This window comes from Ictidomys tridecemlineatus, chromosome 5, assembly GCF_052094955.1.
Source record: "Ictidomys tridecemlineatus isolate mIctTri1 chromosome 5, mIctTri1.hap1, whole genome shotgun sequence".
Classification (NCBI taxonomy): Eukaryota; Metazoa; Chordata; class Mammalia; order Rodentia; family Sciuridae; genus Ictidomys; species Ictidomys tridecemlineatus.
The window spans coordinates 20,597,291-20,621,886 of record NC_135481.1 but is presented as its reverse complement, the minus strand read 5'-3'; the positions used below and the strand labels follow the sequence as shown (position 1 = coordinate 20,621,886).

Sequence of the window (24,596 nt, the reverse complement as noted above, 5' to 3'; positions counted from 1 at the left end):
ATTCCTTTCTCCCCTAAGTAAAGAAACATAATTAAGATTGGCTTAGCACACTGAAGCACTGAATTAATCTCTCACTTTTCAGGAAACCATCACAAATGCTAAAAAAAACTGGCCAAGGATATACGCTTTAGATCTGAAAGTAACTTTCTTTCTTATTAATACTCTTAATCATTCTCATATGAAATACCTCGATGTAACAGGAATACCATCAAAAAAGACCATAATGAAGTTTTAACCTTGATTCTCACATCACCATCTACTGAATGATTTTGCAAATACCCTCAAAATCAAAAGTGTTTTCTTGAAGACACACAGTGAATTTCAAAAAATGTTTTTCACATTTAGTGATGTACCAGTTAAACAAATGACTCGTATTCTGTCGTCATCAAGAACCTGTTTTATTAAACATACTTAGAGAATGTAGGTTATTTTTCCAGGAATGATTTGAAATTACCAAGATCTGCTCCCTTGATCCATGGTAAGACATGCAGCAGTTTACATTCCAGTAAGCACTAAGACTATCCAGCCGTATAAGCTGTAAAACAAAAACGAAAGAGGTCAAAGAAACAAACAAAATGAAATCATAAATCAACATAAGATTATTCTCATGTTCACTACTCCAGAATTACCCAGCTGCAACTTTCAACTTTTAAAGGAAATAAAGTAATGCAAAAATGAGGCAAAATATATACATAGACTTTATTTGTAAGTTTACTATTTGCTAAATTGGACTTCCAAGAGCACAATTTCCAAGAGATTCAATTATCAAGTATTTATTGGGAATTTAGCATTTAACAGACCTGATAAATATTTTATTTAAAAAGAAAGACATGATCCCTCCAGCAAATACCAATGGCTATTTCCAGAGGAGGATGCTGGAGGAGATTCCATGATTAACAAGATAGAAAAAGCTACGGATTAAATACAGATCCTTATTGGAGATACACAGTGTTATTAGCATATTTAAACTACTATAAGTCCTGTAGTTTAAAACAAACTGAAATACACCTGTTTAATATGTTTAGCTTAGAACTTTAATAAGTAATAACAGGAGGATATTTTTTCTGTAACATCTCAGAATATCTCAATTACTTGTTGCTTCTTAAAATTCCACTGAGAAATATTTTATCCAGTTTCTTCACTTGTTAGGTGAAGAACCTAAACTTCAGAGTATGTAAACAATTATATTAGGTCATACAGTTAGTATGAAGCAGAGCCAAAACTAGACTCTAGGCTTAATTCACATCAATGGCAAATTCTGTTTCACCAAAGTTTCTTCAAGAAAATATATCAAGTACTTACAGCCAGGAAACTAAAAAGAAATGTACATTCTAATGATAATATAATACCTTGTATATAATTTTTTCTGCTTCATTTAATATGCATGGAGTCCAGTGTTCATTTGTAGTCTAAAAAAAACACACAAAAAAATAACTGTGAAATGTGATATGTCACACAACAATTCTCTATTATTTGTAAAGATTAGCAAAATAATGTAGGCATAAAAGACATCTATTAACAAATGTTACTAAAGTTAGGGGATTCTTTATCTATTTACATAGCAAATCAAAAGGACAATGAAAAACAGAATTGAGGATGTTCTAATTTAATGAAGTTTATTCATTCAGAAAATAATTATTGGGCTACTATGTGCCTGAACTGTGGAAAGAACTGGATATGAATTAAAACGGAGAACTAGAACTAGTAAGAAGGTACACATTATTTAAAAAAAAAAAAAAGTGACTGTAAAGTAGGAAGACAGTATGGAAATCAGCACAACCATGTTTCCAGAAGACACTGAAGGTGGCAAGGCCAATACTGACTTATTTAACAGCAGGGGCATTACTAATGAACTTGCTAACAATGGTTTCTGTGGAGGAGCAGCGGGAGAATCATTGGGAAGTGGGGAAAGAAGCTAGCACAAGTAGAAAACTCAAAAGGTCTGACTGCAGAGAAAGGGAAGGCAGTAGTTACACAGCTTGTGAGAGGTAAGGGATGGTTAAGACTTTTTATTGTGTAAGAAGACATCTGAATGTGTTTAAATGCTTACAAGAAGGAGTCTGAGGGGAGAGTCAGGGAGGGTAGGAGAGAGTGATAGTTGAATACTCAGGAAATGTCCTGAGAGGGAGATTGATGCAAAGAAGGAGGAAGGAAAGAAGGAATAGATTCTTGAGGATAAGGGGGACGATGAGATCCTGAGAAGAGGTGGGAAGAATACTTTAGATTTTAAAAAGTTAGATTGTACTTGGAAAAATGGGGGAAAAGAAAGGCATGGATAAAAAGCAGGTAGAAGGTTTGCTGTTATTGTCATTATAATAATCACTTGTACTTGAAGTGGCTATTTCAAATAGTATTTGAAGCAGGAAATACCTTAGCCAAAAAAAATGTAACAAGTGTTACACATAAAGTACCTCATTTAATCATCATAAAAACACTAAAAGGTAGGTACTACTGTATCATTAAATAAATGTAGCCTAGAAAGAGATCAACATATATATAACCAGTATAACAGTACGTTATAGGTCTTTTACAAAAATGCAATGGGGAGCATAAAAAAAAGGAATGGTAAATTCTAAGAGAGAACAACAACAAAAAAAAAAAACAGAATGAGAGAGACAAGAGAATAACTCATATATGCATTAAAACCTGAGTAGACTCACTAAGCAGACAAAGAGAATAAAACAAGCAAATAAAACAGTACAAAGAGCCTAAGCAAAGACGCAGAGAGCACAACAGCACACACTATGGAAACTACACTCACACACTACTCTGTCCATTAGACTACAAGAAGTACATGCTATTTTGTACTTTTTATTTTGTCTGTTAGACACCTGAAGTTAAATACTGTTCTCACCTATGGCCACTATTGTTAGACTAAGTTTTCTGGAACAATCACCACAGAACTCAGATTCTGGTCTTTTATGAGATATTACTGTATATTTCTATGCCTTATCAAAAGCTACTTCAAGTGCTTTTTGGATAAACAGTATCTGAAACACTAGCTTCCTGACTCCCTTTCTTTTGTTTCTCTAGCTCTTTTTCTTTGTTGCTCTTGCCTCAACATCAATCTGTACTTCTCTATATGCACATATAATTCTTAAGGTTGCCACCTAATTCTGTCCTTGTGCTTCTCTGCCAGTTCACCACCTTTCCATTTTTCTTCCTCTCATGTCTTCCTGAAACATTCTGCATTTAACCAATCATCAGGCAAACTGTGAGCAGTATGATTTATTGCTCACTACCCTTAACTTTGAAAGTATTTAAGTGAACCACATTTTTTCCCCCATAGAAAAACCTAATCTAGCTATGTTCCTTCATTTATATGTCCCAAAACATGTTTTTCATCATTTAATTGCCTATAATGAAAAGAATGTCCATTCTTCATATGAATAACTCTCTACCCATAAGAACTTTAAGAGAAAAAGCAAACTGCATTATAAAATACTTTATCAAAATGAATAACTTTACATACAACCCCACGTAACTCTCTCTCTCTCTCTCTCACACACACACACATACACACACACACATACCTATACTTGTATAAGCTATTTGGGGGGTGTATTCCACTTATACCACCCTCCAATACCAAGTATGAGTACATAATTCAATAGTAATTTGTCTAACCCAACTTTTCTCACATATTTAGATTACAGGTTTTATTCCTTTCAAATAATTTGATATTAATATTTTGATGTTAATGAATGACAAAATAATTAGAAAATGTAGCAACAGCATCACTAAAAATGTTAAACTTTTAGAAAGCTACAGCAAGATAATTCATAAAATTTTTAATATCTGGGCTGGGGTTGTGGCTCAGTGGTAGAGTACATGGGAGGCACTGGGTTTGATTTTCAGCACCACACCAGAAAGAAAGAAAAGAAAGAAAGAAAGGAAAGAAAGGAAAGAAAGGAAAGAAAGGAAAGAAAGGAAGAAAGGAAGAAAGAAAGAAAGAAAGAAAGAAAGAAAGAAAGAAAGAAAGAAAGAAAGAAAGAAAGAAAGATCCATCAATGGCTAGAATTTTTTTAATTATAACATCTATCTGTGGTAATATTTGATTCTAGGCAATTCAGCTTGTAACTTTGAAATAATAATTTACACGTTCCTTACCAATAGACTAAATTCTCCCAATGTGACACCAAATGAAAGAGGCCGCTCTGGATCAGTGACCTACCAAAGAAAAGGGACATTTAAATATACCGATGGTGAGGACAAATCCATGCTCTACCCTTTACAATAGTCAGCAGAAGGAACTGTTTACAAACAAGTCATACAACCCAACTGTACGTGTTAAGGTCTGTAGACAAGTCAAAATAACACGTGGTATTTTGCCAGGGGAATGTTAGAGTTCATAAACAAGTCTGGATGGTGCCTGGCAAAATGCCAGAGGGAGTGGTTTGAGAAATAACAAAAGCAAGCCATTAAGTGTGGAGATTCCTTATTGGTTGACTGATGTATCTAGTTTATGTTAATTAGATAAGCTGTGTGAAATGTATAAATAGCTCTGTTGTCCTACAATAAATGGCTCCTATTCCTGTTGTATCAACGTACACAAGTTATTTGTCACCCCCCGGTTATTCTGCTGCAGCCGGACCCCGGCAGGTATGTGTGGAAAAGAAAGGAGAGGAAAGAATAATATGGGTGGCATTATCAATATTTTACAGGTACAATATACTAAAATAGTATTTTCCAGTGGAAGTCTTTTTCTTACAAAAAATAAGAGGATACAGTAACTATGACTAAAGAGACTCTTCTCTAGATAGCTGAAAGAGAACAGTCCTTCTATCTCATTAAAGATGTCCTTCATATATAAAACAAGGTGCTACAGATAACACTGCCTCTAAATAGTTTTTAAAACATTTAAGATGTTCACACTTGGAAATGTGAACTGTCTTTTTAAACCTTTAATTTCTGGAAATTTCAAAAATGCTTTATTAGGAAAAACTCTTAGATTATAATATTTAATTTCCTCAATCACTTCACCCAAAACCTACCAATGTGAAGCTGCTGTTGTTTCTGATCTTCAGTACCATGGCTTTGTTTATACATACTACTTAAACTACCACAGTGTGTCCAGCTTACTGCCTGACCCATCACAAAGATGCTCAAGCCATAGAACTATCTGCTTCTGACAGAAATTTGGAAAAGTAGGGTGAGAGGAAGAATAGCTTTCTAAACTATCCACCTGGGGCTCAAATTTTGTCACATGGACCTTTGTCAAAGAGGATGTGTGCACATACACACTGGCTTAAGGAAAAAGCACTACAGCTTTATGAGCCTGATTTTGTCATTAATATCAGATCTCTGGATTTGTAGCAAAACATTTTCCTTTTTTCCTACACTCATCTTTACACCAAAAGATGACTGGTTCAAAACAACTTGCTGCAATTTTAGAAGGAACTTTAACAAATCCCAACTCCACAGTTGCTAATATACTACTTAAAAATTACAGCAATTAGGGGCTGGGATTGTGGCTCAAAGGTAGAGAGCTTGCCTTGCATGTGTGAGGCACTAGGTTTGATCCTCAGCACCACATAAAAATAAGTAAATAAAATAAAGGTATAAAAAAATTACAGCAATTATTTAATGAGCATCTTTATGATAAATTATTTTATTTTTCCCATTTCTTACATTCTATATATCTCATAGCCTTCTAGATACAATAATTAAGGTGATCACATTGAAAGAAAGAAAATACAAGAATCATTTTTTCTTTTTAATTTCATTACTTTTAAATTATTTTAATACATTTGGTCACTGACAGCAATTTAAATGATTGATGTTACTTATCCCACTCTTGTGCATCTCTATTTTTTAATTAAATAGAAAGAAATAATGTACCTTTCTAATTGTATTCAGTCAGGAGACAGCTCAGTTTAGATTCAAATTAATGTTCCCATTTACTAATATGTCATTAGGAGGTTTTTGTTTTTTAACTGACAAATAAAAATTACATATTTATGGAGTACTGTACGTAAGAATCGAAGTAACTAACATACCCACCACTTCCTATTCTTACCGTTTATTTCTGATGAGAACATTTAAAATCTATTCTTATAATTTTGAAATATACATTGTTATTATTAACTATAATAAACTTACAGTACAACAGAATACCAGAACTTAGTCCTCCTATCTAACCAAACCTCTGTACCCTCCGACCCACCTCTTCTCTTTCTGTCCCCAATTTCTGAAAACCATCCTTTCACTCTCTACTTCTATGAGTTCAGTTTTTTTAGATTCCATATATCTTGCAGTATTTGTCTTTCAATACAGCCTATTTCATTTAATGTAATGATTTCCAGTTCCATCCATGTTGCTGCAAATGACAAAACTGCCTTCTTTTTTTAAGGCTGAACAGTATTTCCTGTGTACAACATTCCCTTTATCCATTTAGAGGCACTTCAGTTGCTCCCATATCTTGGCTACTATGAATAGCACTAGAATAAATATGTAACTGCTGACATCTCTTCCAAATACTTATTTCAATTTCTTTTAATATATACCCAGAAACAGAACTGCTGTATCTTATGGTAATTCTATTTTTCATTTTTGAAGGAAACCTCCACAGTTTTCCAAAATTAGGTATAATTTATATTCCCACCAACAGTGTATAAGGGTCCCCATTTCTCCACATAGTTTCAGCAATAATTCTTTTACTTCCATGATGTGCTGAGCACATTTTCCTGAGTTTGTTATGAACATGGACGTTAGAAGTTAGATTTCTGTTAAATGTTTGTTAACAAAATTCACTTTAATAACACCTTAAAACCAAAAAGATAATATAAATATAAAATATAATTTAAAAAACTACAAGTGTGTCTTACTAAACACTGTTATACAGAGGACTAGGGAAGGAAAATAAACTCTAGTATGTCCACACTGCTTTAATTCAATTCAAACTTAAGACAAATTTAATATAAAAATGCAAATTCATTTTTAGAAGAGATGGAATAACATTTCTAATTTCCTAGGTCAATGACAAAATTCAAGGCTTCTTTCATATGTTTCAAACTTTTAAAGAACAATACATATTAAGATCAAGGGATCTCATTTTAACTAAACTAATCATTATTAATCAACTGATATTAACCTTTGGTTTTAAGTAAAGTTTGGTTTCTAAATATATTGTAAGTAGCTGTGAGTAGTTCAACTATATGAAATATAAAGAGAACAAGACTGTAGTCAAGTGAGGAGGGTTTTAGACCCCTTTCTGCCAACTACCATGACCACTGATTATTTCATCACCTTTTGGAACTAATTTTATTGTCAATATAAAAAGAAAAGTAGTTATTTAACGTTATAAGTATTATTAACACATAAAACAAATTTAAATAAAATAGAGGTCAATCCACATGATAATTTTATGCTATATTTACATCTGGAGACGGCAAATAAAAGCAGCCCACCACAGGAGATATGATAACATACTTCAAAGACAAAAATCAATCTTAGATTTAAATTGGGTACAAGTAATCCCTATATGAAAAATGAAGAAAATCATTAAATATTATATCTAATTACTATCTTAAACCAAATAATCTGAAAAAACTTACATCATCTTCATATTTAATGTGAATATCTGTGATTTTTACTTGTACATTTTTTATTACTTGCGTTGCCAATTTTTCCAAAAATGTATCCTTTTTGGCTTCTTTTGGCTTATCTGTTAAAAAATAGAAAAATACAAGCTCAAGAATTGAAATTCACACATACGTTACAAGCAATGACCAAAGGAGAGCTAGGATACTACTCAATGGAAATTATGCCTATTCTAGTGTCTTTATATTTTTTTAGATTTTAGATTTTAATATGCATTTTCAACTTAAAACTTACTTTTGAAGTTAAACTGTAATCTAACATTAATTTTGCCTTCCAACACAAAAATCAAGTGGCAGTGTGTATAAACAACACATGGCATAAAAACTACTTTTACCTACCTTTTGAGCGATCAAGACCTTTAAAACGTTTCTTAAAATGTTTTTTGTGCTTTTTACGCTTACGTCCTTCTCAGTGGAAGCATTTTAGTGAGAAAAGGATAAAATTCATGTTAGCAGACAAGAGGACAGAAAAGAAAATAAGAGAATTCTTCCTGAGAGCAAATTCTGGTACAACTTACTTTACCTTATTCTAAACTGATCTATTATTTTAATACAAACACAGATTCACAAACTTTCTTTGGTCTAGAAAAACATTCTTCAGTAAACAATAACCTACTTTAATCTACAAAATAATTTGGCAGGTTAAATTATAAAAAAACTGGATAAACTATCCATTTGCAATGATCTCTGTAATATATATAACTTTACAATATGAAGTTTCATTTCAATTTGAGTCTGTAATCAAAATATTGGAAATGTAATAATGACAAAAGGAACATAAATGAAATGAATGAGTATGTTGCCAACAGATGAACTCCTCTGGATGCTATACTTCAAAAACAAAATTATTTAATTAGTTAAAGATATAAACAATATAAGAGCATAAACTATACATTGAACTGTTTTTAAATTAGTTGTTATTACTTTAAAATTATATCCTCTTTTTATTTGGCACTGCCTCAGTGTATTTTGGTGTTATCCAACACCTGTCTTACCCAATTTCCAAATCTTTATATTCAATTGCCTACTAGGCATCATCTCTAGAACTCTGAGGCAGTCTCTGAATGGTCTCCTGTCCTCTAATCTCCATCCTTATCTCCTATTTAAGGTCCTTCCACACTGCTACCAGAATGTCTTCTAAAATATTACTCACAGATTGTTAATCCCGTCTTCAAAATCGTTTAGAGGCTCTCTGAAGCCAGCCAGATAAAATCAAAAAGTATCTGCATGGCACAAAAGGTCCTGCCATTCATCCTTGCACTAGAAACTACCAAAATACTACTTTCCAAAACAAGCCATACTTTCTAATGCCTAATGTCTTTCTACACATGGTTCCCTAAACTTGGGCTGCCTTTCCTGAATTTTTTTACTAGGCAAACTTCTAGGTTTCCAAATCTCAGGTCCAGCTCTGCTGCTTATTATGAAACCTTTTAAACTCCTCAAAGCAGCTCTAGGATCTGCATCTTATATAAAATTCCAATAAAAAATGATAACACTGTATTTGAAGCATCTGCACAATTCTCTTGCCACCAGGCAGGAAGCTTCCTTTAGGACAGGGATTAATTAATGTCTGGGCATAAAGTACACAATATATACCTGTTCAAATGAATTTTTAAAATCTATACTTGAACATTCTAATAAAATACAAACTCAATATTATTTAAATTTCAGAGAATACATGTGAAATTTAGCTTGAAATTTCCAATTTGTTCTTTATACCTGCAAACTTCTCTACTGTAAAGTTAAGAATCAAATTTTAATTACAAAACTAAAACCTGAGTTTCAAGAAAAAAAAATATTTAATAAATATATAAAAGAATCTAGGGCTGGGGATGTGGCTCAAGCGGTTGCGTGCTTGCCTGGCATGCGCAGGGCGCTGGGTTTGATCCTAAGCACCACATAAAAATAAAATAAAGATGTTGTGTCCACCAAAAACTAAAAAATCAATATTAAAAAATTCTCTCTCTCTCTCTCTCTCTCTCTCTCTCTCTCTCTCCCCCCCCCCCTCTCTTGAAAAAAAAAAAAGAATCTGGACAGTTCTAATATCATTGTTTTCTGCCACAAGGACAGTCACTAATTTTATTCCAGTCATAAATTAAACATACTGAGTTTATTTATGAGACTGAGTTCTCCAAGAAATACCATTTGAAAAAGGACAAATCAAAATAGCGACCCCAAAACAATTTCATTTGGCTAGAATTGCTTTTAGAGACAGATTCTGATTCTCTTCAGATCTAACTTGTTGTCTTTCTAGTTACACATTTGTTCTAGCCCTATGTTCTGTTTTTGATCCAATGTTAGATGCACCATGTTTGACCTTTCCAAATGGGTTCAAAACTAAGCTGAGCACTGCACAGCTCTTTAAAGAAATAGTCTAATAAATCTGATGAACAGTAAATGATGATTCTCAATCATACTCTAAAGTAGTTCCCAAATATCTTGATCTTGGAATCCTTTGTCACACTTAAAACCTAAAGATTCTAAAGTGCTTTTCGTTTATATGGATTATAACTATTGATATTTACCATACCAGAAATTGAGAATTTCTTTAAATATTTTTGTTAATTCAATTAAAATCAACAAACCATTTCATCATCACATAGATAGCATATAGTTAAGAATGATAATTACATATTTCCAAGCAATTATAGTACAAAGACTCTTAATCACTTTACTTTCTTACAAATCCCTTTAATATCTGGCTTAGTAGAAGACAGCTGGATTCACATACCACCTTCTGTCTTTAAACTGTTGAGATATGTGGTTTTGGAGAAGTATATGATTAAAGTCTGATTTAACTACAGATATACAACCAGAAAAGGGAAGAGTATTTTCAAGGCCTTTTCATATCTACAAACATGACATCAAAATTCAACAAATGGCAGTTTGTAAAAGGTAGATCCATCATGGAATATGAAACCTTGTAAATGAATTTTTCCTCCAAAAAAAAAAATCAATGCCCCATCTTACATTTTAAATGAGCCTTTTACACATGCATGACCTTTTATCATTCATTGTTAATACACAATTTTGCTTAACCGAATTAGGCAAATCTTCCAAATATTGAATCATTTCATTACTTAACATCAGAAGTCACATTTGTTAAGATCAAATCTCATCAGAAAGTCTTTAAAGACTGGGAAGCTGCCCAGCTCAAGGTGACAAATACAAGTTTTCTAAAATTCTAATTTCTCCTCAAAAAGCTCAAATTTTATCATTAGCAACAAATATTACTAGTTGATTTTACTTGAAGTTGTTTTGCTGAAGTGTCTACCACATATCCAAATCTGAATGACAGCATTCTGTCAAGTAAAAATAACCTTCTTAAAAAAGCAACTAGTTCAGCTCACAACTCAATCAAATGCATCTTCTTTTCCTTGAGATAATCAACATCCTTCTTTGTGCAGAAGTGTTTTTATTCTCTTTTGTTTCATGGAATACTAAAGAGACATACACTCAAAAGTTAAAATTCATTAATATTAAATTTTTCCTAATATATAAAGACAGTTTTTCAGTAAAACTGACATTCATTTTGGGTTTTGTGTACTCTGAGTGGATGGTAGTGAAGAATATAATGACTACCAGTACAGTCTGGTGTACTGTCTTGGATCACACTAAGGCAGCCAGCAATTTTATTAACCCCTGCCTCTGTACAAGCAATGCAAATGTCAGCACAGTTAAAAATCCAATAATGTCATAGGATTATTATGAAACTGGTTCAAGAACCACTGCTCTAAGGTAAGAAAAACACAAACAATGACAATAAAAAACTAAATTCAAATAAGGAAAGAATATACACTCAGAAACTAAAAAGAGGAAATGATCATGAAGTATACATTAAATCCTAGCCAATGAAGATATCATAAACAAAATTAACTATTGTCATTGTAGAATCACCAACATTCTGAGCCTCATTTTAATCCATGCTAATGCACCTTTTAAAAAGGGCAGAGGAAGGAATGAAGGTTCACTGGATGGGGAGAGTTTCATTAGGGGGATAAGAATGGGAAAGATACTAAAATGAATCTGACATAACTTTCGTATGTCCATATATGAATACATGACCAGTGTAACTCCACATCATGTAGAACCGCAAGAACAGGAAGTTATACTCCATGTATGTATGATATGTCAAAATACATTTTACTGTCATGTATAACTAAAAAGAAGGATTTTTTAAAAAAAAGGAAACTGAATTAATTAGCAACTTAATTAGGTTTTCCTTTATAAGTGTCCTTGTTCTGCTATTTTTTAACAATGCCCAGAGATTTTGTTAAGATATTTGAATGGGTCACTGGAATTCATTTATATGTTAGGGGTAGGTTACTTCTAAAAGGAACAGAAAACACAGTAGCAGACTACAGAAAACTGGTTCAATTATAGCCTACAAAATTACACAGTATGTATCTCCATGATACCTTTTATATTAAAGTAACTATAAGACAACACAGTCAAACACACTTATTAAAGGGGTAAATATGTTAGAAGGGAAACTGCTTTCAAGATACTTAATGCTGTGAATCTGCCATGCAAATTCTTCTTCCATTTATCAAAATGAATCTATATATTAAAAAAGTCGATAGTTGCAGATGTAACTCTAACAGAATGTTTAATGTTTAAAATACAAAATACAAAGCAGTATGGAGTTTCCTTGGAAATCTGGGAATGAAACCACCATTTGACCCAGTGCCTTTCAAATGCTAGGCAAGTGCTCTACCAGTCTATATATACTCAAAGGACTCAAAAACAGCATACTACAAGGACACAGCCCCATCAATGTTTATAGCAGCAAAATTCACAATAGCTAAACTGTGGAGCCAACCTAGATGCCCTTCAGTAGATGAATGGATAAAAAAAATGTGGCATATGCACACAATGGAATTTTACTCAGCAATAAAAGAAAATAAAATCATGGCATTTGCAGGTAAATTGATGGTGCTGGAGAAGATAATGCTAAGTGAAGTTAGCCAATCCCCAAAAAACAAATGCTGAATGTTTTCTCTGATATAAGAAAGCTGATTCATCTTGGGGTAGGGATGGGGAGCATGGGAGGAATAGACGAACTCTAAATAGGGCAGAAGAGTGGGAGGGATAAAGGAGGGGGCAGGGGATTAGCAAGGATGATGGAGTGTGATGGACATCATTACCCAAAGTACATGTATGAAGACATGAATTGGTGCCAACATACTTTATATACAACCAGAGATATGAAAAGATGTGCTATATATGTGTAATAAAATTTGTAATGCATTCTGATGTTGTTTATTTTTTTTAAAATCAATAAAAATTTTTTAAAAAGAAATGTGACTAATTCAAATATAAGTAAATAAAACACAAAATATAAAACGCACTTGCCATTCATTCATCATTAAATTAATATAGAAAGTTCCTGAAGACTTATATAAAGTTCAATAAATCCAAGTATTAATTTTTAATTGATTGCTGTATTTGGACAACTTCCTAGTATATAAAAGAATCCTACTATAAATCCTAAAGCAAATGGCCTTCACTTTGCCTTTGTGAAGTTTCAAATCTCAATATGCTGAGTAGGATAGTAGTCTAGATGCGTCTCTGGAGTTACTACAAAGGTGAACAATCCAGAAGGATATGAGCAGAAACACAAGTACTTATCAAGGTTCTGATTAAAGTCTTGTTCTCTCCCGCCTCTGAAAACAAAATCCACTTTATTGCTTTTTAAAAATGTGAAAATCACTGCTGTAGGAGAGAGGAACTGCTTAATTCAGAAATTATTACTGTACCAGAAAAAAAGGCAGTCCAAAATTGACATATGTAGATCAAACTGTGAGATTCCCAAGAGCAGTGAATCATGTTTGTATACCCATGCATATCTGGCTTTAGTCCACTGCTTCAGATACACTCAAAAATCTTTTATATTCATTCTTATTAATGATGGCTATATAGCATTTACTATTTCTGTCCCAAATCTAACCTAACCTAGACATCAATGTACTTGCCACAAGAAGACACTCAAATACTTAGTGAATGAATGAATGGATGGATGCAAAAGGTAGGGAAAAGGGAAGATGGTAAACGGTGAAGACATAAATTACATTTCCATATTTTTCTAAAGGATGGCACACCGTCAAATGGACTTCACTATACACAAGCATGAATAAAAATATATTTGTATATAGTTGAATATAATTAATCATGCATACCCACCAGGCTTGACGTCCTTGTAAACAAAGTTTTCCAAGCCATATATGAACTCCCCTGAATGTGCGCCTGCATCCGCATGGCAGCATAACCAAAATGCAAAGCATTTAAAAGACACCTTTAATCTCAAATGTAAGATATACCTAAACCTAATTTTATAGAATTAGAAATCATGTAGCAAGATAAATAAAATTTAGTGACAACAAAACCACTTACTTCTAATATTCACAGTAATACCATTCTTATTCTTTCAACATACAAACTTTGTTTTCATAATATTAAAACAAAAATTCTTAATAATTAAAATTATAATTTCTTATTTCAAATTAAGCAAGGTAGTCAAATATCAATTATAGCTAATGCTCCTTGAAATCTTTAACAAAATTTCAAATAGAACAAAAATTTGTTTTTTGGTTCTCTTTTTGCCTGCCATTTTGCTCATTTTTTGGAAAAAAAAATATTATGTAATATTTGACATTGAGTTAGGTGAAATGACTTCATTTTACTTTAGTCCTCTGCTTCAGATACACTCAAGAACTCTCTATATTCATTCTTATTAATGATGGCTATATAGCATTCACTATTTCTGTCCCAAATCCAACCTAATCTAGACATCATTGCAAGTTTAACTTCCTAAATCACAGCTCTGATGCTCTGATTAGTGGCTTCCTAGATTTCTTCTCTCTCTCTCTCTCTCTCTCTCTCTCTCTCTCTCTCTCTCTCTCTCTCTCTCTCTCTCTCTCTCTCTCTCTTTTATAGCAGGGATTGAACCCAGGGGCATTTAACCACTGGGCCACATCCCCAGCCCTTTTTTTTTTTTAAATATTTTTAGCTGTAGATGGACACAATACCTTTATTTTTTATTTACTTTTTAATATGGTGCTGAGAATCGAATCCAGTGTCTTGCAAATGCCAGGCAAGTGCTCTACCACTGAGCCACAACTCCATCCCCAGCCCTTTTAAAATTTTTTATTTTTGAGACAGGGCCTCGTTAAGTTGCTGAGGGTGGCTTTGAACTTACTACCCTCCTGCCTCAGTCTCCGGAGCTACTGGAATTACAGGCATACACACTGTGGCCAATTCCCTATATTACTAAAAAAAGGGAAAAGAGAAAAGTTACTAACTCTCCCCCTGGCTACAGACTAAAGTTCACTATTGCAGAGTTAAGAATATACGATCTACAGCCAGACTGGATTCAACCCTAGCTCTGCCATTCTTTCCCTATGTGATTTAGAACAAATTATGTAACTTTCAACATACTCCCCCACAAAATGGAAACAATAACAGCACCTATTAAATGAGTTAATTCATAGAAAACACTTGGAAGAGTGACTGGAAAATATTAAGTGTTCAATAAGTGTCAGCTATCAATGTCAGTATCATTTTATCATCATCTTTAGGACATTTAAATCTCTTCAAATTTACCTACACTTAGCTTTCCAACCTTATATCCAAACACACCACAACAAACTCCCAAAGTGTCAGCTGTTCTCCACAGATAATCTACACTTTCCATCTTCACTATCCACTCTCCTTTCCATATTGTTAACATTCGGCTGGATATATAACTTCATAGCATCTGCCCTGATCTCTTTGGCTGAACCCAGTATGCTCATTCTGAACGCTCTTAACATTCTATCTGCACCTCTTTGATGGAACTCAACACTTTATCCTAGTTATCATTATGTCTTATTTGCTCAGTTAAAATGTAAAGTCCTTGATACTCAAGTCCAAGGATTTTCTAATTTTTGTGTTTCCAACAATGTATAGAGCAGACTGGCATGAAACTATCCAGGATATTGATACTAGAGGATATTGCCTTAAAAATTCTAATTTTTAACCTAGCATTGTATCCCCAGACAACATAAGTGGAAAAGTAAAACATAAAGGCATCCAGCTCTGAAAGAATTGTCAAAATTATATGCAGTACATACTTACTTAAAAACTATAAGATGTGCTCCAGAAAAAAAAAAAAAAAAGGAGTAATGGAGTAATTTTAGAAAAAAGAAAAAAGAAAAAGACCCAAGACCCAAGAAAGAATGAATTAAACACAGAGAAGCAAGGAGGATCGGTCCCAAGATGAAAACTGTGTAGTTGGCCTAAAAGCAACCAGTGCAGAGGAAGAACTCCAAAGAAAAAAAGGGGTAGGTGGAGAGAGCCAACAGATGGGTTTGGGTAACTCATGGGCTGGGGGTATAGCTCAGTAGTAGAGCACATGTCTAGCATACCAGATGCCCTGGATTCAATCCCCAGTTCAAATAAATATGTGTATGTGAGTGTGTGTGTATGTATAAGCAAATAAAAAAGGAAGCACTTACAATTCAAGAAAAAAACAAAGACTGCATAAGAAAGAAGATATAATCATAGTATATCATAATGCCCTAGTAATGTAAATATCATCTAATAGTTGGCCAAAAACTATGATATATCCATATTATGAGAAGAAGAAATCTGTGGTGAAAGGAGACAAAGACATAAACTCCTTAATTACTAATTATCTTGGAAGTCCTAGATAATTCCTTAGATTAATAAAATAGACAATGATAGAATGTTAATATTGCAAAAAATACAGTTCCCTTTAAGGAGCAGGTCAGAAGAGTAGTAAAAGTGGACTGCCATTTTTTATCCTAAATTTTTTTGGCAAAACTATTTCATTTTTAAGTGTGCAAATATATTACTTTGATAAAATTAACATTGCAGATATAGAATCTAGCATTTAGTAATCTTCTGACTTTACCATGAATTAAGCTTTCCCTTTATGATAGCCTTCACAAGAAAATAAACTCACTCCAGTGAAATGAAAGGAAAAAACTATCAAAGAGTTTGTTAAAGCTAAATCTTCAAAAATGAAATCAGTTATATTTTCATTTTTTTCCATAATATTAAGCAACACTCCAGTTTAGCAAGTGAAATAAATAAAAATACTTTTTTTAGAGCAAATCAGCATGAGGATTTTATTTTTACTTTCATGTACTGCTGTTTACACTTTAATCATCTTCTCTTCTTCCTGAGTCCCTACATGTGTGCAATAGTGCTTTCATGCTTTTAAAATCAAGAAAGAAGTAGAAAAATAAGTCTGAAAAGAAGCAACTAAGCAATAACTATTAATTAATAATGTCAAAATGTAAAGCATCTAAAGGTCAGGATTATCTTTTATCATTCACATGACTACTATAATATGAATATGTGACCTATATCCACAGAAATTAGAAAAGAATATTGAAATGCAAATTGAGGTTACTATATTTCTTAACAATTAAGGAAAAATAATTTATCTCAATATAGTAAGAAATAAACTGAATGTTTAGCAAAGTCCAACTCATCACTCTACAGACTTTTTTTCTCAACATTCTTACATTATAAGCCAAAATCAAAATTTAAACCAACAAATCATCAGATCTCTTTCAATAAAAACAAAAATTAAAACTTAAAGTAAGATATTTAAACATTGATACTGAAAGAGTCAAACTTTTTTTAAATATCCCAAACAATATCAAGAGAGATAACTAGAACTAGAATGACAAGAGAATTTCTACTGAACATATTTCACTATAATAATGTACTTAAACTCATTATCTTGCAAGAACACAGGTAAAAATGCACCCAAAGAAATTCTTAGGGCTTGACCAAAACTGCAGGAATTTATAGAATTTGAAAGTCTTCTGATAGCATAGTAAAAATGACTGGTTAAGAAAAGTGTGAAAAACAAACTGGCAGAGAGAGAAAAATCACACAGAAAAAGTCAGTCTTAAATGTAGTTCTTTAAAAGTTTATAATCAACATCTTGAGATATAATTTTAAAAGAAGATTCTTTAGAACTACAGCTTAAGAAGGCTTATGAAACATCCTCTTTAAAGGACATTAAATATATCTAAAATATATAGGAATATTTATATTACCTAAAACATAAATTTACTATACCTTTCTCTGCTGCTTTTTGAAGGGCTTCTTCAATTCGGGAAAGTTCTTTCTGCTTAATATCCTGCAAAGATTTGTCTTCCTTCTCAGCATCATACTTAATACCTAAAATACACAGTTAATTGTATAAGAAGAAGTGGATTTAGTAAGTAATTAAGTGGAAAAATTTCAGCCTAATTGCATAAATCATATACAAAAATTGTTTTTAAACCTGAAAAACACTTCTGCATTCTTTTATTAATATTTATTTTTTAGTTATAGTTGGACATAATATCTTTTTAATATATATATATATATATATATATATATTTTTTTTAGGTTTTTTCAGGTGGACATATATATTTATTTTTATGTTGTGCTGAGGATTGAACCCAGGGCCTTGCATGTGCCACACGAGCTTTCTACCACTGAGCCCCAACCCTAGCCCCAACTTCTGCATTCTTAGTTTTACAAAATGTTTAAACATTAATGAATCCCATTTTCTTATAAAACATCAAAAAGAAGGAAGGAAGGAAAAGCTCATAAGGAAAAAGAAGATAGGGAAAAGGTGGAAAAGAGAAAGTAAGTAAAACAGAAACAAAAAGAAGACAGAAAATATATCAGACTATTGTCAGTTATTATCTGAGTTATAAAAATTTTTAGTAAACCCCAAAATAATTTTATATCCAATACCACCTGGTATCAATAAAGGTTGATAAAAAAAGACTTTCAGAGTAATTCAAGAATATGTACCAGCAATCATAAAATACATATACCCTTTTTATCTAGTACATCTTTTAAATTTATTACATTCTCAAATCTGTCTAATGCATCTCAACAGGAAGTGTTAGATGCAAAATAATTACACATAGAGAACAGCATAATTTTAAAATAGGCTGAATTTACTCTGTTTTCAACAATAACACAAAATATTTTATAAATAAATGTGACAATGTAGCATTCATACATATGTAAGATGTGTATTTTGCATAAATATATGTGATTAGTTTATTTATATTACCTTCTAGCTTACTAAATACATTAGAATACTTAGCCCAATTTTTGTTACTTAGGTAACAATTAATTTCATTGTGATGTTACTGACATACATAAAATGACATACTTGCTCCAGGGACAACAAGCAGGTATAATCCCTCGAGGGTAGCAACAACTGCTTCTCCATAAAGGTTTTTCCAAGGAATCTTCAAAGTTAATTTATCTAAAGAAATATAATTTCAATCTTAAAGGTTTATTTGACTGCTCAAGTAGATAATAAATTTCTTACTTTCCATTAAGAAAAAGTATAACAAAACTCTCCATGCATATTGTGTTTACATTGCTCAGAAAAAAAATGAAAAGACTCCAAGATTCAAGTTAACAAAGATATTTTCCATATAATAGTACCATTATAAGTAAATATTCACATTATGCTTTATCTTTATACTCTCCAAACTTTTTGAGAGCTAGTATCTCATTTAATATTACAAAATGAAGGATAAATGCAGTGGCTATTTTTTCAATTTTGAAAAATAGGAAATTCAGCAGGCATGGTGGCAAATGCCAGTAATCCCAGCAGCTCAGGAGGCTGAGACAGGAGGATGGCAAGTTCAAAGCCAGCCTCAGCAACAGCAAGGCACTAAGCAACTCAGTGAGACCCTGTCTCTAAATAAAATATAAATTAGGGCTGGAGATGTAGCTCAGTGGTAAAGTGCTCCTGAGTTCAATTCCTGGTACCTCTCCCCCCAAAAAAAGGAAATTCAGTCCCAGAAAGGTTAGTCTCATAAGCTTAAGTCCACACAGGTCATTAGCAAAACCATATAAAACTTCAGGGGTAGGAGAGGTTTGGACATAATTCTAGTAGTAGTGTGGAGGGCAGACTGGGGGCTGCTAAATATTACATATTACATACAACATATTGCATACTAAATATGGTTTGCTGGAACCAGAACTCATCTGAATATTGCATATACTGTTATATTCACAACAACAACTAAATCTCTAAAAATAATATGTGTACAAGATCCCAGGAATTGAAGTAGCAACATAGAGAAGGGTCCAAGGAATAGATCTTTGACAGTATATAAAGTTGTTAGGACAGCAAGAGGTGAGCTTTAAAAGAAAGTCATAACTGTTTTATGGTGTTATATTAATATGACTCTATTATTACATAACTCAAACTGGTTATATTCCAAAAATCTACTTATAAGTCACTTGAAAGGCAGAACACATTTTCTCTCTTAGAAACAATAGTATTAGTACCAGACCCTTCAGGAAAGAGTCCACAGAAACTCTCACAATGCAGATAAACTCTGGCTCTAATATTTACATATTTAGGGTTCTACAGGAAAAAGAAAAAAGGACAGAAAAGAGAATACAGCTAAATTTTGAGAGGGAAAAAAATCTGTCTTTTGTACTTTCTTTATCCTTTCCCATCTCCAGTTATCCCTCTTTCCAGAGCTCCAGGCAGCCCCCAGTCTGCCCTCAACACTACTACGAGAATTCTGTCCAAACCTTTCCTACCCTTGAAGTTTTATATGGTTTTGTTTTTGTTTTTTTGTTTGTTTGCTTGTTTTATTTTGGTAACAGGATTGAACTCAGGGGCACTCAACCACTGAGCCATATCCTCAGCCCTTTTGCATTTTTTATTTAGATTCCAATGTAAAATACCTTCCATATCATAATTGTAAAAAAAAAAATAACATGATAAAAGCTGCAGTTCTCTCAGTGCTTTTAGGAGAACAGAATCTGATTCAACTCATGCTAGTATGTGAATGACTAAGTCACTTACCCTACCAGAAACACTAGCATTTTTAAATGAAGATGCTCAAAGTGCAAAGACTTGATAAACAATATAAAAAGATGAAAAGGAAATAAAATAATGCTATGTAAAGTGTGATATTTTGGTCATCTGGACAGTTTTACCTGGGAATCTATTCCAGGGTTAAAATATCAAATTATTTCTCCATTTAGATTTTATTTTCATTTCAGCCTATAAACCTGGTGAGTTTCTTAAATGGCTCCCAGGTCAGGGGAGTTTAGAGGTAATACTAGTATACTTTTGGGTCACTTCTAATTTTTATTGTTTTATACTAGGCATTGCATATATTTATAACTGATACAATCTGTAATTATCTCATAATCTTGTAACCATTTATTTAACTGCCTTCTCCATGAGCATAAGACTGAAATAGTGGGAAATGTCCCTTTAAAAATCTATAACTGAGGGGCTGGGATTGTGGCTAAGTGGTAGAGTGCTCACCTAGCATGGGCGGGGCTCAGGTCCGATCCTCAGCACCACATAAAAATAAAGGCATTGTGTTAAAAAAAAAATCTACAGCTGAGGTATAATATTCTAACCTGAGAAGAAATTCAACAACTAATATAAAGACTCTAGGGCTGAGGATGTGGTTCAAGTGGTAATGCGCCCACCTGGCATGCAAGGGGCACTGGGTTTGATCCTCAGCACCACATAAAAAAATAAAATAAAGATGTTGTGTCCACCGAAAACTGAAAAAAATATATTAAAAAATTCTCTCCCCCCCTCTCTCTATATATATATAAATTAAAAATAAAAAAATAAACACTCTATTAACCAAGATAAAGGATGAATATGCTTTGCATCCCTTATTATGTAATGGGTCTCTTGTAACTGAGCAACTCTGGAGAAGCTATTAAATCCTTATTATACTTTAAAAGTTATAAGAACATATTTATTTTATTTTTTTTTTAAAGAAAGAGTGAGAGAGGGGAGAGAGAGAGAGAGAGAGAGAGAGAGAGAGAGAGAGAGAGAGAGAGAGAGAGAGGGGAATTTTTTTTTTTAATATTTATTTCTTAGTTCTCGGCGGACACAACATCGTTGTTGGTATGTGGTGCTGGGGATCGAACCCGGGCCGCACGCATGCCAGACGAGCACGCTACCGCCTGAGCCACATTCCCAGCCCATAAGAACATATTTAAACCACTAGAAAAGCTCCTTCAACATATAAATCTAATTATAAGAATATAGTAAATAATGCAAAATTTCTTTAGTCTACTATAATTTATCCAATACACTGGAAAAACAATTTTACTATATGTCCTAATTTTAGATCTCTATCACATCCTTGAAAACAAAGACATCATCTTCATTCTTGATTCTCCCACAGTACTTGATTAGACATATTCAGCATGTATGCATAAATATTTCAAAGGTAAAAGGATGAATGAATGGCTACAACATTTATACTCTTAAGATTTCAATAAAGCACACAGGGCCACAATAATACTTCTAGAGCACTACTAGAACAATACTACCATAGTTGGCAGTACTTAACAAACAAAAAGATGGCACATGTCCCATAGATACTTTCAACTTCAGGTAATGACTTCTATTACAAATGACAAAAGCAAACTCATGTTCCTTTATATTAAAAGGATACATGTAATTTATGTAAAATGGACCAAACAGTTGTATCCATGTAATTGCTAAGAGATGATAAGAGTATAAAAGACAAAGCCTTCCTAGAATTCAAAATACTAAATCAAGAAGAACAGCAATGTGGTATAACAGCAAGGTGCTATAAGTAGGATCAAGGACATTGTATAAGTGAAAATTATAAAGAGTAAGCTATTTAGGGTTGTAAATATGTAATTTATGTTTACATATAGAGAGATATACATTAAGTAAAAAATCAGGTAGCATGAACTAATTGGGAGAACTTTGTAAATTAAATTTTCTGTTAAAAACTTTCTTCTACAAAGATATGTGTTTAGTATCAATGGTCTTAATCAAAGAGTGTAGCTGCAAAGAAGAAAACTTTGTACTTACCAAAATATATCCTCCATACCACACTGCGGCATAACATATTAAGTGAAAATGGTTGAACAAACTTGAGGAAAACAAGCTATATTTTAAAGTTTATTTAACAGAGTTTGCAAATTATTCTACTCGCACATATACAGAAAAAGCACACAAGTTATGAGTTCTGAAAATGAAGACATATTTTGTGCAGCAGAATCTAAGCCTGAAGAACATGACTGCAGTTCACATACCTTTCATTTTAGAAGGTGATTTTCTACCCTTTAAAAAAAATACTTAAGTATATAGGTATAATATATAAGCTTAGAACTCTAAAATTAAGATAAACCAAAAATCTCTCATGTTTTAATCAAGTTAAAAAATATTTCTTAGATTAAACAGTACATGCAAAATAAAGAACTAAAAGGACTAATAATAATTCAAATGAAGAGTGAAATACTTACCAATTTGGCCAGCCTTGACTTTAAAAGGAACATCCAATTCACTCTTCAGAAGGAAGAAAAAAATGTAAATGACATCTTAAATTATTAAGCAATCCCCCCCAAAAAAAAAAAAAATTTGTATCATCATTTAAATACACTCACCTAGTAAGAAAAACAAAACAAAAATTCTCTATATTTGAATAACTCATAAACTGTATGTTTTATAGCCAAAGAGTTTTATTAAACTTTGACTTACAAAAATGGAAAAGAGTTTGTAGTTTTATAAAGTAATTGGATAAACTGGTTACTTGTTCTAATAAAACAAATGAAAATTCCATTAACTTAAACACAGGAACATTGTTTATCCAAAATGCTAGAACAAGAAAAGGAATAGAGTACTGTCACATAAATTAGTTGGCTATAATAACTGAATAATTGCCTCAAATCAAATATTTCTTAAAAGAATAAAAGTTTTTAAAGTAAAGGTAGATTCCCAACATATCATTTACCAAATTAGCATTTCCTGTAAGCTGAAGAAAAACACGAACCAATAATAAAAGATTTTCACTTATTTAGATTCAAACTATTAGAAAATTCAAATTACTTTTTTTATTCACAGAATACTAAACAATAACTGATATTCATAATGACCACCGGAGTCTTCAGAATTATTAATAACTAAACCAGTCAGTACAGACTTCCCAATAGGCATTACCTTAATATACGAGAGTAATATGAAAATGTGGCCACAGAAACACAGTACTTTAGGTTACAAGTAACTAAAATAATCAATTTACATGATAATCTGATTAATTGAGCATTCTAAATGAATGGGAACTGAACAAAATACTAATCATTTTTAACAGAAAAATCTTTTTTAGACCAAAAAACAAACAAAAACTCTTCACTGGCAATAAAAGCAATTCTGCCCTCCCAGAAGACAGAAAAGGTAAATTCAAGGGAATTCAATCTAAACAGGATACAAACCATAACTACCTACTTCTGAAACTGGTTTCATGCTCATTTTTGGCCTCTTAAAATAACTTTTACACCAAATAAATGTAAAGAACCTATATCCAAAGTTAAAACCTCACCAATGTGGTTATATTGGGAAAGGAGTCTATTTTGACAATTAATGGAGAATAAATCACAAAATATTTAATTATACCCAAAATGCAAATTAGGCTAACACAAATTAGACTAATGTTGGATTTATCTTCTAAGTAGGTGATATATACTCTGTCCCCACATTATATTTATGTTCTTATAAAATATTGTCAAAAAATAAGCTTTATTCTAAACTCTAGCAATAAAATCATGAGTTCTAAATTTTTAAAGGAAATTTTAAAAGTTGTGACATACTATATAAAGGAAGAAAAGAAAATTTTAAATTATTTTGAGTATCTACTGTGTGCCAGGTTAAACTTCTCATCTTATTTAAGCCACAAAGAAACAGATATAGGCTAAATATAAACCTAATGGGGAAGAAGGTGAGTCTCGTTTTTAGCTCAACAGAAAATGACGTAAAGTATAAGACACAGAGTAAAATTACTATTTTAGCTCTTAATATTACCATAATACCATAAGACTAGGAAGACTGTTTAAAATCAAGCCCTTATTTAAAAGATAATTCTGAAGAAAAATGTTTCTGTAAAAGAAAAATGCAGACTTGAAAAGCTGTATAGTCAAATTAAGGCAAGA

At 32.3% G+C, this 24,596-nt stretch overlaps 1 protein-coding gene across 8 annotated transcripts in view; it reads right to left on the bottom strand.

The window, feature by feature from the left end:
* The window catches only part of Vps13c (vacuolar protein sorting 13 homolog C), a 180,383-nt gene that overhangs the window by 143,881 nt on the left and 11,906 nt on the right, over positions 1 to 24,596 (bottom strand). For 3 of the 8 annotated variants that reach the window (XM_078049526.1, XM_021727159.3, XM_021727149.3), the window contains exons 3-11: positions 22,917 to 22,959; positions 18,799 to 18,894; positions 17,700 to 17,801; positions 13,785 to 13,847; positions 7,941 to 8,006; positions 7,557 to 7,666; positions 4,111 to 4,170; positions 1,350 to 1,409; positions 455 to 535 (exon numbers count right to left, since the gene is read on the bottom strand). In XM_078049526.1, coding sequence (XP_077905652.1) covers positions 455 to 535; positions 1,350 to 1,409; positions 4,111 to 4,170; positions 7,557 to 7,666; positions 7,941 to 8,006; positions 13,785 to 13,847; positions 17,700 to 17,801; positions 18,799 to 18,894; positions 22,917 to 22,959 — 681 coding nt within the window. Of the gene's footprint in view, positions 1 to 454; positions 536 to 1,349; positions 1,410 to 4,110; positions 4,171 to 7,556; positions 7,667 to 7,940; positions 8,007 to 13,780; positions 13,848 to 17,699; positions 17,802 to 18,798; positions 18,895 to 22,482; positions 22,506 to 22,916; positions 22,960 to 24,596 lie in introns of those variants that run through there. The other 5 variants (XM_005316641.4, XM_005316639.5, XM_078049528.1 and 2 more) reach the window with 4 other exon arrangements.